The sequence below is a fragment of the Neodiprion lecontei genome, chromosome 1, assembly GCF_021901455.1.
Source record: "Neodiprion lecontei isolate iyNeoLeco1 chromosome 1, iyNeoLeco1.1, whole genome shotgun sequence".
NCBI lineage: Eukaryota > Metazoa > Arthropoda > Insecta > Hymenoptera > Diprionidae > Neodiprion > Neodiprion lecontei.
In genome coordinates this window covers 36870153-36890721 of record NC_060260.1, presented here as the reverse complement: position 1 = coordinate 36890721, position 20569 = coordinate 36870153, and the positions used below count along the sequence as shown (strand labels likewise).

General features: G+C 34.5%; 1 protein-coding gene across 9 annotated transcripts; it reads right to left on the bottom strand.

Annotated features, from left to right (window-relative positions):
* Positions 1-563: 563 nt before the first annotated feature.
* Positions 564-18931, bottom strand: LOC107219840 (myosin type-2 heavy chain 1). 9 transcript variants are annotated; one of them, XM_046743476.1, is made up of 11 exons: positions 9752-10246; positions 9208-9561; positions 7856-7944; positions 6974-7628; positions 5643-5868; positions 4166-4302; positions 3853-4074; positions 3415-3597; positions 3000-3128; positions 2669-2894; positions 564-2403 (listed from the first exon to the last, which is right to left on the bottom strand). In XM_046743476.1, the coding sequence occupies exons 4-11, from the start codon at positions 7121-7123 to the stop codon at positions 2306-2308; spliced, it is 1371 nt and encodes a 456-aa protein (XP_046599432.1). In that variant the 5' UTR covers positions 7124-7628; positions 7856-7944; positions 9208-9561; positions 9752-10246; the 3' UTR covers positions 564-2305. The 9 variants fall into 9 exon arrangements, with proteins under 9 accessions (XP_046599432.1, XP_046599434.1, XP_046599442.1 ...); XM_046743478.1 differs by having other exon boundaries at positions 6974-7451; XM_046743486.1 differs by lacking the exon at positions 7856-7944 and having other exon boundaries at positions 6974-7451; positions 9173-9561.
* Positions 18932-20569: the final 1638 nt, after the last annotated feature.

Below are 20569 nucleotides of genomic sequence, written 5' to 3'. Positions count from 1 at the left end.
GTTCCTCGATGCAGTTATTTATAAGTGGCTAGATGAATTCTTCTCGAGGTAGCTAAGCGATCATCGTTCGCTATGCAGTTAGAAAATTTTGTCATTCGACCAGGCGGAGATGCGGTTTTTTTTTTTTTTTGTAATCCACCGACTCGACGGCGATACGAGAATTATGTAACCGTTACGATCACTTTGATGTTAGTTTATGTCTTTCTTTTTAACTTCGGAAAAGACAACTGCGGTACACATCGGATATAGTAATATAAGTTACCGCTCGAAATCAGCTGTTTGCTATCTACTTTTGTCATTCGAAATTTCAAAATCGTATACACTTAGACAGGACAAAATTGTTTGTTTCTTTAACATCGATAGTACGTGACAGTAGAGAATCGTTTCGAAAACGCATGTATAAAAATACATTATTGTACTAATATTTATTATATCTCTATAATTCAATATATTCGAATAATTAGAAATTTATGGCGTGACTGATGTGGTTAAAGACTCGCGTCTAATTGATACCAATGATAGGAGAAGGTCGTGTATAAGGGACTGATAAAATAAACCGTATATTTAAATTTGAATATGTTCTCACAGGTTTTATTAAGACAATTATCGTTACAACGTTCTTTGTCTTTTATGCGTATATGTTCCTTTGTTTTTATTTTTACGGTATGTGAAACGATAAATTGCTTGTTCCGATAAGAGCCTGGGTAATGATAACTTTGCGTAGAGATTTTAATCGGGCTTGAAACTTTTTTCAATTTCAACATCATCGCACGGGAAAATTTGTCAATACGCCTCAAGGCTAGAAGCAGCAAGCGACTGCAGTTATTAACGTTTCTCAATTTCTTAATTTATCACATTATAAATATACTATAACTTTTGACAGTTGTGCCATATTTTATAATTCGATTCAATTATTTCGTAACGCTTACGTATTGGCACGAAAATGTATCCTTTCTTCTTCTTAGAAGTTAAGTATTTCATTTTTACTTGAAAAATACCCAATATCATTAATTTAACGTGTCAATAGATGATTCCGCAAGTTTAAATAGTTTTGACACTTTCAGATTAGTTTTTATTAAGCCTAGCATCCCTTCCCTCTGCTTTTCGTTGGAGACACTTCATTAGTTTTACTTTTGCTTTTTTCCCTAACTTTTATTTTGATTGACTTAATGGGTAATTACAATATGCCAAATTCGTATAATCAGCCTGACCCTTTCCCGAAATCAAAAACCTGAAGCTTAAATAATTATACATAATTCGTTTCCAAAGTATTAATAATTTGATGATTTCTACTGTCATCAATTCAACAAGTACAAAACGAATTCACGAATTCACAAACACTAATCATTGAATACCAGTATTCAGACACTATTGATATTGAAAAATTTTGATTTCATCTGCGCAAAACAAAATCAAAAAAGTATTTAATTATAATACATCTTTTTATTCTTTATTCCGCACTTTCACTTCTTTAAGTGGAAATGTATTTCATACACCTGTGTATACTTTGTATACGAAAACAATTATTCATATGGTTTCTCACCTTCTAATTTTATTCTTTTCGCCCGTAATTTTGTCACAGAATTTTGATTGCTATCTATGTCACGCATTATTTATTTATGCTTTTCAGTTACTGATACCATGACTGATCGTGCCGTTGCCATCGCTTCAAACGGAGTCCACTAACGTCTACCGAACTTTTTTTTACTTTTTTCTTTTGTATGTTTTTTTTTCCTATATAAAATGTACAAGAATAATGACAACACCCTTTATGCGCAATATTGAGAAATTATTTTCAAACCGTTAGGGATTTTGTACTGTTCACCTCAATATATCTGGGAATTTGTTACACATTAACTATATAAATAAATAATAGAAATATTGATAATATACGACTGAAATTAATTATTAAATGCATTCTCACTCACATGATATATTTACAATTCGTTGAAACGTCGTTCTCATATGTAGCATATCTCGTTTCATGCAATTATGTATATACTACGTAACTATTGTAACTGGTACACATTATTAATTACGACTTTGATACAATTGAGATAAGAAGTATGTACGTATCTCTCACGCTATATTGATTACACGAACCAAAATCTCTGACAACAATACCTTTCAAATAATACGATAATATAAACAATTAATTGATTAATTATTTTATATCTATATGTATATACACCCAGACATGTAAAGGTATTACCCTAACTTTCGCGAGAGTTTTTATTACTAATTTTTACTTTACATAGGACTTTGTTCAATCAGCAGAATTCAATAAGTAATCGCAGGTTCCAAGTTACGTAGTGCCATCACCTCCCGTATTGCTTTTCCGTATTGGTTTAACTGGTACAGAATCCAGAGCCGATTGGCTTGGCGATTTTCCATTTGTCCCTCCTACAATATTCGATAAACTGTTCATTATTATCCCTGGCATTATTTGTACAGTGAAAAAGTAGACAAGTCAGCAGGGGACAAAATAAAAAATAAACAAAGACTGCTCTCTCCAATTAAATTTCAACATCGTAATCACGTTGGGTTAATTTTTCGACTGAATATTTATATAAATCTATCCGAATAAAGCAAAAAGGCGAGTTCCAGTCTAGAGTCAATAATCTCTTGCGCTCTTGTGATTCTAGTCTGAAACCTTCAAAATACTGACCTTCATCAGACACCTGCCCTAGCAATTTGGTCACTGATGATTCTCCGACGTCTTTACGACTAAGAACTTTCCCAGTCAAGTTTGCGTCTTGAGCTGTGACACTCGCTGTCAATTTTTGGAGCTTGATAATAGACGCCAACATCGCATCGCTAGAGTTTTGCAACGTGTTGTACCTATTATCCAATTGCTTCAGCTTCTCTTCTAGTTCAAGGTTACCAGCCTTCAACTGTGAATGAAATGTGAAATATCCGTAAGATATGAATAAAAAATTTTTTAAACATTTGAAAATTGCACAATTATTCAATAACAGATATAACATAAATACACTCACGCTCTCGGACAATTTAGCAACCGAGTCTTTCATTGTTGCCACATTTGTTATCCTCGCGCATTCGTTCTCCAACGACGCGATCTTCGTACTGACATTCGCCACTTGCTCCTGTACCGCACCCAACTGTTTCTGTGGACAAGAAAACATGCGTTGAGTTCAAATATTCGTTAATCCATATCTAAAAAATTGAAAAAAAAAAAAATCTCTGATTTAGACTTGTTTTCAAAAGCAAGAATTTAAATTTCCAGGCCTGACCCTGAACTTTTTAAATGACTGAATCCGAAATTTTTAGGAATTCACAAGAACAAGAAGAAAGAAAAACTCTGCTATAGGTTTTGAATATTCGGACATGCATTTCTCGATGGAATATAAATGAATAATAATTATTATTATTATATCCAGTCTGCATTCTTACCAGGTCTGCCTTCCGATTCTCAGTTGTCCACTTCAGATACTGCGTCGAATTTTCAGCAAGTAGAGTGAGGTTTCTCACCAGCTGAGTAATCTCCGTGCGCATCGATTCAATCTGAGCTTTACTTTCATCAGAAAGTACAGCTTCAGGACGCTGTATGTTGTTAGATAGCGTCGCCAGTGAATTCTGCATCCAAATATAATACAAAGTTAAATTTTAATCAATTCCCCTTGTTATCAATCGTGATATAAAAGTAAAGTATTCCCACATCTTGATGAAAGCGACGTATCAACACAGAAAGTACTTGTATATCCATATTTTTGAAAGAATATAAATATTTTGCACAAAAGGAAAATCTATGGTATCAAACATTCTGCGTGTAAATTATTTACCAACTTTACGAATAAATATTTATCTCAAGTGTTTTAGTACTGAGCGAACCTCTAACGTTGTTATATTCGCCAATAGATTATTTTGGACATCTTGTATCCTGGTATTGCTTGATTTAAGGGAGACGACGGTATTTTTCAAGTCATTCACTTGGCTACCGATCGTCGCTTGATTGTCCTTGAGAGATTTCAACTCTTCGGGAACGCTGCTGAGTTCTGGCGCAGCCTTTATAGTATTCTGAACATCGTGAAGCCCGTGCTGAAGAGTCGATAGCTGAAATGTCACGAAAGAAGGAAAACTAATTTGGTCACCACAGGTCTTGACGTAGAGATAACAAACACCAAAGACACGTGATTTTATATACCTGAGTCGTGAAATTGGCTATTTGAAGTTTGATGTCATTCAGATTGGCGAATATGATCGTTTGGTTGTTCTGAAGATCCCTCGACAGCGAATGGTACTTCTGGAGGGTATCCGGCACGTTTTCATTGCCAGCTATAACTGAAACACAAACGTACGGCGAAGGTGCAAAAATTAATACAACATTCGCAAACCTCGTGTGCATTGTACGTAAAGAGTTGATAGAACCAGTGAAAAAAATCTGATGCCCGAAAATTATTTCAGCAAATATTATACTAAATTATTCGCATTGATTTTGGAATGGGAAGAGAAATAATTTTTCCACGTTACGTATAATTTCTTTTATGAACCTGCATATCATAAATATCCACTATTCTTCTACTTTTTCTTCTTGACTAATAATAATCACACAAAAAATAAAACCAATTTTCATTTTCAATTGTAGCGATACATATAATACATATATATATAAGATATAACATGAATGTAATCTTACAGAATTTTTTTACTCTTATTAATAGAGTATTCTGACTTTCTACTGAGTACATGAAACTGATCGAGGGATTCGTAAATTTTTTATAATGATGATTAAAACCTATTCAACAAAGGCTAAGGAAGCCTCGAAACTACAGAGAAGTAAAAAGGAAATGTAGAAAAATAATATACGTGTATATTTCTGTTTTTCGCAAACATTGCATCTAAAAGTCGTACAGCTATAACCCCAGAGAGTTGAACCGGTGAATTGGAAGAGACTCAGGGTGGCAGAAACTGAGATCTGAAGTGACGTCAGAGGAAGAGGAATTTTTCGCTCCGTTTAGATCATGCGTTAGAGGCGTGAAAAAATTGGAGTGAAAAGTAGGCAGCATAGAGATACTGTGAATGCGCTTTTTCCTTCAAAGCTTTCGAGCTTTCGGTATATTAATAATAATAAAAATAATAATTCTTTTAAAATGATCATTTCGTAATTCGGCACTTCGTCATATTTTTTTTTCCAAATTCAATTCGGGTGAATCGAATTTCGGGAAACATACCATAATTACAAGAATAATCAATATATCATTATAATATACATCAATAATAACACAGATTTATGATTAATTCAACATATGCTATTCCTACATAATAACAATGACATGAATGAATTCTTTATCAAAATACTTTCCTGCGCAATGTGAAAAATTCACACAATTCACATTCAAATTTTTTATTGCGACTACCAATTACTTGTATAATATATTATTAAGTATAAATTAAGTACAAAAAAATTAATTACGTGGACACAACAAGAGAGGTAAAATAATAATAATAATAATAATAACAACAACAACAACAATAATAATATTGGACACGCTGTTGATTGATTTACGATCGGTTGAACTGCTTGTAAATAATAGAAGAAGTACGAAGTTCGTCGTTCGTAAAGATTGTCAAAAACTTTCTTAAATTCGCTTTTCTTGTTCTTGACACCTTAATTATTATACCTTGGTCCAATTCCGTACGAAGAGCACTGAGCTGCTGACGAACGTCGATAAACAACCAGATCAACGTTGCTGTGGCGAGTATCGAGGCACATGCCAAAAATGCGCTGCAAGCTCGAAGAAAACCAGGACAACTCCGACTTCTTCGACCTCCTCGACACTTGCGACCCCCCCGAGTCGAGACGCTCCAATATTCGGATCTGTCGTCGCTGCTGTCCGTCAGAAGTTCCTGAATGGAGATAGTAAAAAAAAAAAGAAGAAATTGAAAAAATATATTTTTCATAATATAAATTCACGAAGCCAAGTATCGGCACAGTTTTTTTGTTACGGAGAAAAACGTGACTTGACGCTTGAAAAACGGTGAAAAAATTGAAGATTCGTAGTTTCAACGAAATTTTGAAAGACAGTTTTTGAAGAGAAAAAAAAAAAAACAAAAAAAAAAACGATTCGAAATTGAGGATTCCGTTTTTTATAAACTATAATAAATTAATTATGTTTCAGACTCTCTGATTACAGCAATTTCAGTTTATCGATCGTCTGCAATTGATGAAATTATAGTTTACACATAGGTGTAATATGTGTAAGCCATGAAAATTAATAAAATTCCATTTGCCAGTTGGAAAATAATCATATCACGTCTTCGTTTTCACGCGACCGTTATCGACGGTAGGTGATCGACAAATTGAAACGATATTAAAAAAGCCAAAAAACAAAGAAATCGTCGGAGAAATAATGGGCTCAAATATCTGCGTGATACCTGCAAATATTGGCCTTTTTTCGATAGATCTGTGCAACATAAATAAATGGACGGTAGGTTGGTTGAGTAAAAATGTAGAAAGTTGAAAAAAACGAAAAGGTCAGAATACCGAACTTTAAAAAAGGTAAAAATCTGTCCTTCTCAATTTTAAAACATAGAAAGTCGAACTGTAGTAAAAAAACTTACCCTCTAAATTTGACGGAGTGAAAACCGAGCCGTTCCAGAAAAAGAAGAGTGAGAAATTTCGATACGGAATATTGAAAAAATATTATCAATATTAGAGTGCTCTCTAAATTCTATGTAGAAATTTTTTTTTTTTTTTTTTTTTTATATAATAAAATTAGACAGCACCAAAATTTTCTTAGATAAAATCTCACTCCTCTCGTAACGGCTCGTCTTTAACTCGAAAAAAAGTGACTTGTCGCTCCAAAAAATTTCTGTAGGTACTGTTATTCATTCTGCCGGTTCGTTAACACTTTGACTTTGAAAATTCGATATTCCGACCCCTGTATTTTCTGATCCTTCTAATTTTTCTACATCCTCCCCGTCCAATGACCGTATAAAGAAAGAAACAAACCTTGCTGATTTGTTGCATTACCTGGGAGCTGCGTTTGCCAGAATTTCGTCTTGTGATGGCGTGAGGAGCAGCCAAAGCATCGAGTTCCTTGCGTTTTTTCATTTTTTTCGTCGGTGGTCGAAGTGGCACGGTCACGGCTACGGAGTCCATTTCAAGGAGGACGACACTGTCGCCTTCGGTATTATCCTGGGCACCCACTTTAGACTATTTATGCAACCAACACCCGGTTCTATTAGCAACTATCACCTCCGTCTTTTTCGAGACCAGGAAAAAGTCTGCCGCATTTGCCGCAGTTAAACGTCGGAACAAATTTAGCTGACCACTTTTTTCTTTTTTTTTATTTTTTATTGTTTTTGTTGTTTTTTTTTTTCTTCTTCTTCCTTTTTTCTTCTTTTTTTCTCCCGCCGCAAGATCACAGGAAACACGAATATTGCACAACACGAATTCTCAGGTATAGTTCTTCCTCATTCGACGTACACTGTCAAATTTTTTACACATATATTTACGATATTTACATTCCAAGAAATATTCACGTATTTATTCGTTATCGTATATAGGATTTTACGTGATATATGCGAACTTGAATTCTTTTCCGCTATTCTTGACTTCCCGAAAATAATCTATTTATCCTTATCATCATATGTGTACAGTTGGACTGTAACGAATCAAATATTTTGATTCGAATTATATTAAAATCAATGAGGAATACTAAAAGAAAAAGAAAAAAAAACAATAGAGAAGTAAATAATTATTGTCGACAAAATATTATAAGACGAGGATAAAAACTTGGGTGATATTACGTTTCGTTATTGATTATACGATATAACTATTATCGCGTATAAATGGAATAAAATTTTTTTTTTTAAAGTCACCAGTTTTTACCTTTTAATCTACTCCGTTCTCATGAAATATAAATTTCGTATTAGCTTCGTATGATTTAAGGTATAAAACAAGCGAGTTATTATTTTTATCTGTAAGAGATAATTGAATATAACGTGAAACTCTGCAAAAACATGTTTACTTTGAAAACGTATTAATACACAAAGGTGATAATAACTATGGTACGCCGTTTTACAAGCCTTACGTGCTGTACTATTCGTACATATATACGAATAAACCAGCCTGCATTTTCATATAACAGATAAAATTTTAATTTACGGAAAACTGATTTTATATTTCCATTAGCTATACACTGAGAAAAATTTCATTCGTTATAGTAACTGGTAAGATTGAGTAAAACAGGTATCGTTAAAAAAACTGTTTGAATGTGTTGGAATTACGAAAAACGAGGTGCACCTAACCATTTTGCGCTATCGTCGATCCTTTTTTGGTTATTGCAACGCAAAATCAGTTTCCGAGGTTTACTCTACTTTTTTATTTAAATAAGGCTTTAACGTCAATTTATTCTTGCACAAGCGTCAAATTTTCGCAACAGTTGCAAGAAAATATGGCAACAATGATCGTAATGAGAAAGAATAACAACGGATACTAGAGTTTCCGGTAACAGCTAGAAAACTAATTTTCATTTTCTACCTAGAACTATATTTTTCGGTTGAGATAAAAAATGAAAATAGATAAGGACTGAGCGGTAACCGGAACTAAAAATTTCTCTCAGTGTAGGAAAGAGTATATCCGGTACGGCCTACAATTTGAAGAATACATATTGTTTGCACTGACTATCGATCTTTGAGATTAAATTTATTCTACGATCTCCCTTGGTCAGTTTCGATTATTCGATAATTACGCTATGTTTTAAAAATCATAATTATCCAGAACCGTCCTGAAGTAAGCTCAGAATAACGCAAGTTTTGTGAATACATCGTTTTGAGTAAAAAATATTTATCATCGTTCCATTACACGATCGGAATTACGACGCGTCGTTATCGTCTGACAATTTTGTAATTCACTTAAATTCGCCGATATTGGCCGGGTTGCAGGTTTCGACAAAGTCGATGCGTATATATACACATGCAGAATACCACGTGATATCGGCAAATTAATATTCAATAATACATCCCGACACACTTAAACAAACAAAAGAAATTCCAAAAAAGTATAACGTATCCCACGATCCCTGCAGATGATCCAAATTAATCATGCGGTAAAATAACGCGTAATGATAAGAAGGAAATCAAATGAATAGCAAAAAAAAAAAAAAAAAATAAGAATAAAAAAACTAGGTCAAAATTTTATCCTTACATTTGAGTTGCTTATACGTTTCAAATATTACATACTTCATGCATGTTAATCGTTATTTCATCCTTCAGCCTGCACACCCGTACATTAATCGATCAACAAACGTGTTCTAAATTCCCTGTGTATGTATTCTTCAACATTTGCACTCAATTTTCCCTCAAAGTTCTCGAGCAGGATCGTGTCAATTTTTCAGCAGTCCGATGTACATTAATATTCGTCGTTTGTATAGTCGTGGAGATCGATAGATCGGGAGGTGCGATACAATAGACGAAAATATGAACCACGCCTGTAATAATGTACTGGGATCAACGTCGTCTATACGTTACCGATAGACTATCGCCAATTTATCGGGAACTTTTAATCTAGCCCGCAAACGAGGTTTATCGCTCGTGCTGTAAAAAAAAAAAAAAAAAACGCAACAAAGTTTAATAAAAAAAGATAAACTCAAGCCAAGTCAAGTACGCCTCAAAATTAATCACATGGGAAGATTAAATGCTGAAAAAACTGCAACGTAGTAATAAAACTATAACTTGAACATCGTTTCAAAGATTTTCATTTCGCAGAGATTACGATTATTATTACCGCGCAAAATTACTATCGCATACGTATGGTTTACAACAACTGTAACAACTGCAAGTTATTACACATAACGAAACATTTTTCTCCCTCGTGAAAAATAATCGAAACGTTTTTGTAACGCGATTTTATTGATTTTTTTTTTTGCTATTTATTTAAACCGTGAGATTCGGAAGACCGATGTTTACGGATCAATTTAGCGCTTGAGGGAATCGAGATACGTCGATAGATCGATCGATAAGCCGGGGCAATCACAACGACGCACTGTGGTTATAGATCCCGAGTTTATACACCGATCGGCAACATTACGTCATAATTCGATGCGGTGCAGATTTTCAATAGCAAATTTACAATATTATCTTGATATGTATGCAGGTAGTTTATAATATTTTCGAGCTTTATTCAGCGAGCTCTCGCGCGATACTGCAGGAATATTGTAAAGCGTATCGAGCAAAGTAGTCGAGAGCTCTTATCAATCGTTGTGAAGCGACGAGTTGAAGTCGGTATGGGAGAAGAAGATAGACCGTCGCAGCCTTGCTCGAAACAGATATAACGCAATGTCAGATATCGATATAGGTATACGTGACACGTTAAACTCGGAACTGGCACAGGTAGGTAGGTGTACAATAATTAAAGGCCGCGACAAACTGCCAGCTTCGCGGCGGCGTAAAAACCGCGACGAGCTAAACGTTGTTCAAACAAAAATGCCGAGGAAAAAAAAGAAGAAGAAGAAGAAAGCGAGATGGAAGAGAAAAGACAAAATTTAAACGAAACGAATAACTATGAAATACTCTATTATTTGACAAATTGGATAATTTTTAATACATAATTACAATTAGTTTTCAGTCCCGTTGTAAAATTATTTTTTGAAAACTGTACGAGAAATTTTTTTGGAATTCAACCATGAAACAGTTCGGTTTGTTCGTGATCAGAGATTGATTGATAAAATTTTTATTGAAATAATGAAGTTATTGTTCTTTTCGGGATCTCTGATTCGGTTGAGAAATGAAAGCTTCGTGCGTGATATCGAATTTTATATTTTGGATATTAAGAAGAAAAAAAACCTTTCGCACATTTCAAACGAAAGTAAACTCAACTCGAATAAGTATAATCGTTAGATCTCGTAAGATTTTCAAACTGATATCACACGAAGAAAAACGATTCAAATATAACTACTTGTTTGTTATACTAAAGTATATTTTATCAGTACAAAGTTAATCCATCTGCTTCCGCAATATGTGTGTTGAAATCTTGATTACACGTTTCGACCATCGTTATGAATGATTGTCTGCTGAAAATCCCCGCCAATATTTGCGAACTTGGGCTTTAATGTAAATGGCAATGAGACCTATAGCTAATAAATTGTCACCGCCACGCCTAACGTTCATTGATTTACTCTATACAAGCATAGATCGATATAGATTTAAGTATAAGATGATGTGAACGAACGAGGTTGAATTTCTCTTCTGAGAATGCGACGATCGCGAATGAGAAGCCCAATTTTGTAAAAAATTTTTTAACTAAACGGGTTGAAAGAAAATAAAAATTGACCGAACGTCAAATTTTTTCGAATCAATTTATACAAAGAAAAATCGAAGATGAAAATGAAATTTGAAGACTGAATTTTAAATGCTTCAGACGTGGCTTCGGGATGAGCAAAGGAACGTACGATGAGTACGAAACAAGAGTAAATATGTGATGCTGATGACGTATATCTATATGTATATACATACGTTACTCACGCTGATATAATACAAGGTACCGAGAACCGTAGAAGAGCAGTAACGAGGTGAGTCACGTCAAACAAAGAGTAAGTTAGTTAAAAAGTTTTTTATTTATCACTTTTTTTCCATTTATCTCGGTTCAACATACCTCGCATTATTTGCATGAAAAAGAAAATTATTTCGGTCGAGTGCGTATAACTTACTTTTATTTCACTTAATTTTGTCAATATACCTAATAAATTCGTTTCGTTCGTACTCTCCAGCTCTTGGCACGTCAAAATTTCAGCAAAATAATAACGATGTCGAAACACAATTCTGCTCCGCGTATTAACTACGATGTTGCACGAGTTTATGCATCGATGCACAACAACGATAATAACTCGACACGTTTTTCTTATGTTGATATGTATTACCTTGTATCTACGTACAACGATAAGCTCAGGTGAGAGCGGAACGTGATGTTGAAACGGTTCTGATTAGCCAACAAGCGATTTCAGATCGTGCGGAAAAATTGTGTAGGTAGACGGAAACGTTATCACAGCATGCGAAAAAAGTGTTTTAAACTCACAACAATGAACTGAAATGTTAACAATTACTTTTACAATACGTTGATTTTGCTATGGATCAATTAATTTTCCATACATTCGAGTAAAATTTACGTAAAATATATTTTGCCGGGTAAACAAAAAAAAAACAAAATACAATTCTTCTCGGTAAAAACTGAAAACGAGTTTTGTAGAAAATTTAAAAATCTAATCACTGGTTACGATATTTTCCTGTAATTATTTGGATGATTTGATATCGATGACACGATAAATTGAGAAAAAAAAGAATATATATAAAAACCAAACCAAACAAAGAGATTTAATGTAATGTGAATTTCAACGATAATAACAACCGTTATTGCCTGTGTTGTCTTTCCTCTTGCAAAAACGTATATCCGCAATAAAACTCGTTCATGGAAGACCAAACGGTAGTTTCTGCCTTTTTTCTTCATCTTCGTATTTTTATCCAAGTTAAATATCCGAGAATGTACCGTCGTTCAAAGAAGATAGAAGAGGAAGAAGAGAAAAATTGAAGGCAATTTTAACACTCCTTAAAAAAAAATTTCAAAACTTCCGGGAGGTCTTAACAACTCCTTAATTATCAATCTAATCGCTCGATTACGGGCTGCATGTAGCGACACGCCTTGTTACCTGTCTCCTGCTGCGGCAGGCATAAATCAACAGCAACGTATATGCTTTACAGAGTGTGTCACATATGTGTGAGTATAATCCTAAGCCTGGTATGGAAATTTTGAAAACAGAACACGAGCAAGTTGAAGATTAAATTCAAACAACATTTGATACAAGTTTGCGGGTATTATTGTAAAGGTATTGTATCGAACAAGTGCGAAGGTTAATACTGTAAATATAAAAAAACCAGTGTCACATGCCATGAGAATTCAATTGTGTCGTACGTACGTACGTACAATACTTATTCAATTTGTTTTTCTTTTTCCTATTTTATTTTTATTCAAACTATACGCGAGCAAACGCTACAGCTAACGATAACATTTGAATTGTAGAAATAAAACGACGTTCGATTAGCTTCGTTATTCGTACACCCGCTATTTATATGAAAAAAATATCGATGTGACGTCATCGTGAGAACTTTTATTTAATAATTTCGAATCAAATTTTCGTGCATCAATTTAAGAAATAAGAATACGGAAGTAAAACCTTTGGAATTCGTCAATTTTTTCCTTGCACTGTAATCCTTTGTTAAAAAAATTTTATACCAATTCCGTGCATATCGATAAATTTTTCAAATTATTCCCGAATTTCGATATAATTTTATCTCACATTATCTACCGCAAATTTCGCAACTCTACGGTAAAGAAAGAAAGCTGTTCGAATCGAAATATATTATTCAACTGGGAATAATCTGTATAAGACAAGACAATATTTTCCTTTTCTTTTTTTTTTTTTTTTTTTTTTTTTTTTACGCACGAAATAAATCAACTCACAGTACGTATACAGCGATATCTCTTTTGCAAAAGAATTCTTCCGGCACAATGTAAAATACCAAGTGATATTGCACTCGTAAAATCAACGATCCGAATGTAGTTTACAAACCCATGAATCACACGAGAAGCTGTCCTTGTTATATTCCCACACTTGTCACGCAAAAATTTTTCACAGCAATATTCACTCGTCCACCGAAATAAGAGCGCATGGCAGAAAGTAGATAAAGAAAAGATTCGAATCACCAGGAAACTTGGCTGTATCGTATATTCGGTGATGAATTATTGGCGCAAAGAGAGGAGAAAGAAAGTGATAAATGCAGGCGCTTCGGTAGTTCCAGCGCCGATATCAAAGCCGACCGCACCGACTGATCATCCTTGTCACAGTGCAGAGTATCTGAACACACACGCGTGCACAATAATGCAGGGACACAAGCATGTGGGATGCATGACAGTTCGTCATCGAAGGCGAATCCGGTGAGTCTCGCTCATCGCAGAACGGAAACTGAACTTTGCAAGGGTCGGGATTATGTCGAGTGTACGAAGGGCTGCTTTTATCGCCCCCAACTATCCAAGAATTTGCAGAACTCCGGCCGGCCGATCCGCGCAAACGCGAATAAAACGCGACTCGACGCGCGCCTCTCCATCGATTCGCGCAGGAAACGCCGACGACCCAAAATTTCAGGTGCTTTTACACCTCCGTATTTTTCCCTTATTTCGAAACTCTCGCTTTTCACCGTTGAATTTATTTTCATCGAAACGCGAAGGATTCCCTGAAATTTATTCCGCTGAGAAATTTGTAGGTGAATAAATTTCTTCACTTTTTTCACCGCTTTGCAATTTTTCTTTTTTTTTTTTTTACGACTAAAATCCGAAATAATATACACCGCCGATTTGAGTATCGAATTAACGTAGCTCCTAATTAAACTTTTCAGCACACGTTATTGTGCTGGGACAATTTTTACTAACAAGATCGTATTCTGTGGTTTTTAGAGTCGCTGATTACGAATTTGAAAACGGATTTTAAAAGTCCAAGATGGCGGATCTAATATGGCCGACGAAAATTTCAAATTTCATCGAATTCGGTCTAAAAACTTTGTGCAAGGGTTTTCAGCGTCGCTAATTAAATTCGCCGTACCGAAATTTCAAAATCTGATTTCAGATTCGTAATCAACGACCTCGAAAACCCCAGACAGGGTTTTTTTCTCCGGATTGGATCGAATTTCAAATTTTTATTCACCATGTTGGATCGGCCATCTTGAATTTTTAAAATCCGATTTCAGATTCGTAGCAAGCGACCCCAAATACTTAAAATTTAAGTAAAACATGTACATGTGTAACGGGGTAAGTTTGTCGGAAACGAAATACATTCCGTACATTGTTTCAATCAATTTGTTTCAAACGATAGTAATTTACGTCATATCGCGGTAACTACTCTCGAGTATTCAAAACCTATTAGTGTACTATCAGAAAGAGCAAAAAAAGAACAATCGGAAAGACATACGTTGAAAAGTTCTTTAAACATACAAAAGATTGATATAAAATAGGTGGTAAGCTTACGACTGAAAGGGTTGATCGGCAGTCAAAAATATTTTTATATGTTTCATGGTCATGGAACCAAACACATAGACACAAATTATTCGTAGAATTTTGCTCCTTCGCGAGGCAAGCTTGATTCTTTCTCATTTCATTATCGCCATTCTCCATCAGGTTCCTGACTGATTGAAAAATTACCGGTTTTCCCTGATCAATGGTCACCACGTAGCCATTGTTTTCTAAACGAAATTAAGAGAAACGGTCGCCATCGCTTGAAAATCTTTTTTTCTCTTCTAAATTCATATAAAGTGATAGATTTTATTTGAATACCAAACTACGTTAAAAAAAATACTATAGGTATACACGGAGCAACCAATATCGTAGTGACGGAAACTCATTCAAAGCAATTTGCAGAGCATGCCAACTTATCCTCAATTCCAAGCGACGTTTTTCGTCTCGGTAAATCTATAAAAACGCCTCCAATGAATCACAGCTGTGCCTTGAGGGCCTTGGATTCTACATTATGCTTAAATATTTGAAGACAGCTGGACGTATTACCCGAAGGCATGGAAGCACTGAGAGCGAAAAGAATCTAAAGCATATCCACATCGTTTCTTCCATTCGTGTTCTCGTTTTATTTTCACTTTCGCATTCAATTTAGGATTATTTTTCGATTCATCTTTACATATTTATCCTTCGATTTCCTTCGTTTTTTCTTTTATTTTCAATTTGCGCGAACGTTTCTTATTCTTATTACTTTTCATACACAGTAAATCTGACAATTTTACGCTGTATTTGAGAATTTTATTTCACTTCCGGGTTAGAAAAGAGCAGCGGATACAGATACTTGTCGGAGATTTGTGCGAAATGCAAATGCCAGTGTTGACAGAAATTGATTGCAAGAATGAGGTGAGAAAAAAAAAATGTGAAAAGAAAAATTCGATAATAAATGAACCTCAGATTTTCTCGCCTTCTTCGATAAGATTTCTTCACCGAGATATCCGTATTCTGGATGTAATTAACACAGGCCGGCGATGATTTTCCTCCGACGCAATTGAGCAGTAATTTCGGTAGGTATATAGGTACGAATCTATGAAAAAAATATTTAAAAAATTCTACCACGTAAATTTTATGGTAAAATTATTTTTTTTTTTTCTTTTTTCTAAGTACTACTAGAGTTGACTTTCAATTTTTGTGTTAATTATATGTATTAATGGTAGCGTTGATATTTAAATATTCACCTAGCCTCAATAGTTGTTTACGGTAATTTTAAGCATATTTAGAGCTACGTAAGTACAAGAGAAAAAGATTGAACAGGAGTTTTGAAGAACGTAGAAAAAGATGTCGCAAGTCTTTTGATTTATCTAGTCTCTTGAGTCTTGTTTAAAACTGATGCTGTTTATCTTATAACTAAACATTCAGTTTTACATTCATTATGTTTTATTTTTTTCATAAAAATTGTTTAAAAAATCTGTATAAATGCATATCTTGTATAGAAATAAATCTCGATGTGCTGTAAAAAGAACTAGCGCTATATATTGATTCAAAGTTATATCTCGCAGGCCTGTGCAATTGTTCTTTGAATACATATCGCGTGAAATACTGAAAACTTTGAATTAAAAATCAATCCACACGCGAGGCTAACCACTCGTTAATTACTTTCGCAAGCACCAATTTTCATCTTACGCGTAACAATGAATTTAAGCTTTTACCTCGGTCTTACCATTACAAATATCATATTTTAAGCACTTTTATTTTCCTTAATATAACATTTATCCATTTTAATATAGACACGATATTTTTTCGTTTCGATTAAATGCTTTACGGCTATTATACGATCAATCGTATAAAAAATTTATAAAAATATTTCAATAATCGATTATTTTGTGCCATTCTGTATTTTCTAATTGTTGACTTGGATAACTATAATTGTATACAAAGAAATACAAAAATCACAGATGATATTTGGGTATTATTACGCCACTTGCAAAATCACATAGTAAAAATACATCATTTCCTCATACGACTCACGTTTTACAATAGAGGAGATCATTTTTATGTGCACCAAAGTTAGAGAGAAATAATTTTCGTAGTCACTGGTGAATGATTAAGAATAAAAAGATTTAAAAAAGAGAGAGAGAGAGAGGCACCGGCATCAATATTCGAATATTGTTACGATTTTTCTTTTCTTTCGATAATTGCATTCTCACGACAGGAGATATAATAATTAAATAATTCCGGACGCGAAATTCACGAGCAACCGGTGTCCGTACGTTTGGCTACTTACTGATTCGCAATCCTGTCGCCTGTACGCATACATACGTAATACTTGTGAAGAACACGTATAATAACAGGCAGCCACCAAATATGGGTTCTTACGCAACACACTGGTACACAGAAAGTATGACCAGCGTAAACATCGAGCAATTGTGAAACGCAATTCTGCGGTACATGACTGTAGCAGATCAAATTTTTGTGCAATGAAAAAAAGAGCACAGTAAAATCCGTGTCCAAATGTTTATGTTCCGCCGATAAATGCGAAGACAAAAATATAATTACGCTGAGAAATTGGAAGAAAGATGTGTCGAAATTCATTATACAAATAATACCTATAAAATTTGTTTCAAGATTAAAAATCATTTGCAAATATGATTTGCACGGTAGGACATTGAAACGATCAGATTAACGGGTAGGCATTCATTTTTGGATGGGATCGAAAGGGGGAACAAATCATCGATGAAAGATAATGATAAAGCTTCATTTTTGTTTGAGAAGATAATGTGTTGCAGGATTTTGATACCAACCTGATCTGACGCTGACGTACATTTCTTGAATATCGTTGTGCAGTATCGCAGCGAGCCATGACAAAGCCAATAGCCAAAAAGTTATCAAAATCGCCGCTAACCACAGGGCGGCTACCCTGGTTTGCGACTTTCCACAGCTGCAGGAACTGCCATATTTGTTTTTTGCCGAAACACCTGACCTGTAACGCCTTGAACAAAAAAAGAAAAGACAATAATGATGCCATGGATATTTCATTTCGATAGAAATATTTTCATCCTACAGGAATTAGTTTGGTCGATAAGTAGGGTGAACTTTGCCTGACGAAGATGTTCGACTATTTCATGTTTTCAACTTATGGTTTATCAGTCATGCTCAAATTCAAAGGTAAAATATTACTACTCTAAATTTTGACAATGACTTCCGTTGCAACAAAGTTTACGAAAAATCAAATGAATAAGTTGAATCGATGCGTTTGGGAAAACTGAAGAGACTCGAGTCACTTCGCTTCGCTTGCTTATTTGCGAATAATTTTAATGTACGCAGGTTTTATAAGCAGTGTGAAATATAGGTTATGTTTCTTTGTTTACGTTACATGCGTGGGTGGCACGTGAATTTGGGTCAAGATTTAAAGCTAATTTAAGATTCATCACTGATTTTTTTCTTTCATAATGGTCATATTTTTTATAATTTATATTCGGAAACACCCACCTCTTGACCTTCTTCTTTCTAGGTGTCAATACGATGTCAGAGATCGAGGATTCGCTGTCGGTCGTCAAGTCGAGTAGATTGATAGTCTCCTTGTTATTTTTTTCCGCCATCACGGGCAGAGTCATTGTCCATTTCCACTTAACCTTGGCAATGTGTGTTTAAACTCCCGAATTATTTAACGCGATTTGTCGCCAATCCACGTGGACGTAACCTCAAACTAATCACACTTTGTATTCGAGATTTTTCTACCTCGACGCAGAACACGTCGTGATTTCAGATTTTAGAAGTTCTGTTTATTCCAAGCTCTGATGTAACCGCGTGGTGTATTTATTGCGTTTTATTGCTTTAATTTACCATTATTTGTCAGTCTGTTTTCACTACCTTACCCACATTTTGACGTTTCGACACGATACGTGACGTTAATCGCGATAGCTGCGCGAACTCGTGAAATCAAATACAATTCAACACACGCGAACAAAACTCGTGCCGCCATCTCTCGTTGGCTGTTGAGAACTAAGAAGAATACGCGCGAAAATTTGAAAACTGTTCAAACCGTCTTGCCGTTAAACTTGCGTAAAAATGAACATTATTCTTTTGTTGCAAATGATGGGGACGATTACTAATCACATATGATTATTCTACGTACTTAATTATCATACATGGTATAACACTGTTGAATACACTTTTTAATTAACAAAAGTAATTTGTATCTGACAATGTTTATAGGCTTAGGTTTTTCCCTCCACGCAATTCGAATTCTTTGAATCGCAGTTTATAGTACCAAATAAATTACATACACAAGCAGGTATACGAATGAAGAAATTTTTTTTCTCGCGATACTCCAATGCGTCATGATCGATTTGTGTGCAAATAATTCTGGGTTTTTTGCTTTAGACAAATATCAATAAGAAAAAGAATGTAATTTTTGCACCTCATAAGCACTGGTTACAAATTTAATAAGGACATTTTTCGTACGAATGAAGAAAATAATTCATTAGCATAACTAGTTTTCTGACCGAATCTCATCTCTGGGAGCTGTGAAGAATCTTTACCATTTACATACGACGATAAAATTATTCTTTTCAAGATTGTGTGTATCATTTAACACAACTATATTATAATATTATGTACGCATGTTGTAATTAAGCGTGCGTGCAGAGCCGACTACTGAACTTACTAAATTTCACAATCTGACAGCTGTGTACAGTACCGATCCCTGTGTGATTTTTCTTACTTTATTTATTTATTTATTTCTTTATTACTCTTAAGCAAAATAAAATTCACATACTTCCGCAATGAAAAATTGGCACTACAGGTTGACCGGCGTGTTTATCCTGAAAGAGATTATCCTAATACAGTGATTTCAAGATTTCTACCCAGTTTATAATTGCTGTGAACTTGTTTGAAACGATTATAGTATAACAGAACACTACGATATTCTTTGATCATTTTTCCCAGAATATGTCATACGTAAAAATATACAAATGCAGAAGCTACACGAAAACCTTGAACCGATCGTTTACCCCCTTGAAGCTGTAAAACAGGAGTGGTTTGACCAAGAGCTCAGAGTCAGAGGATCGCAAGTTCTTCGTCACCTGCGATATCTCACGAAAATAAAGGTCATTTCACAAATTCACAAGCGATCTGTGCGTCCTTCATCGAAACAGCAGCCTTGCGAAGATCAGGTATCAAATTATAAAATGTTCCGAACGAATTCAGCGTGTAATTATTCACATGATTTATCTTGTGAAGCCGATAAAATATATGAGAAATCACATGATAAATTAAAAGAGCACGAAACATCGGATATACTAGATCAAAAATCATATAATCAACTATTATATACTGAACTATACAAATTTTTATCTAGTATATCCGATGATTCGTGCTTTTGTAATTTATTATGTGATTTCTTAGATATTTCGTCGAATTTACAAGATAAATCATGCAATCAGTTACACGCTGAATTCTTTAAAAACATTTTACGAATTAACAAATGAACATTTTCAGTATAGGAAAACATCTGACCACTTCAGACACTGTCTGGAAATTCTGCAAACTCGTTCC

Coding starts and splice junctions, on each gene's coding strand:
- LOC107219840 (XM_046743496.1), bottom strand. CDS start 7,123: ATGGACTCCGTAGCCGTGACCGTGCCACTTCGACCACCGACGAAAAAA. Junction 3,129..3,414: donor AGAATCGGAAGGCAGACCTG/GTAAGAATGCAG, acceptor TCTTGTCCACAG/AAACAGTTGGGTGCGGTACA. Junction 2,404..2,668: donor AGGGCAGGTGTCTGATGAAG/GTCAGTATTTTG, acceptor CGAATATTGTAG/GAGGGACAAATGGAAAATCG.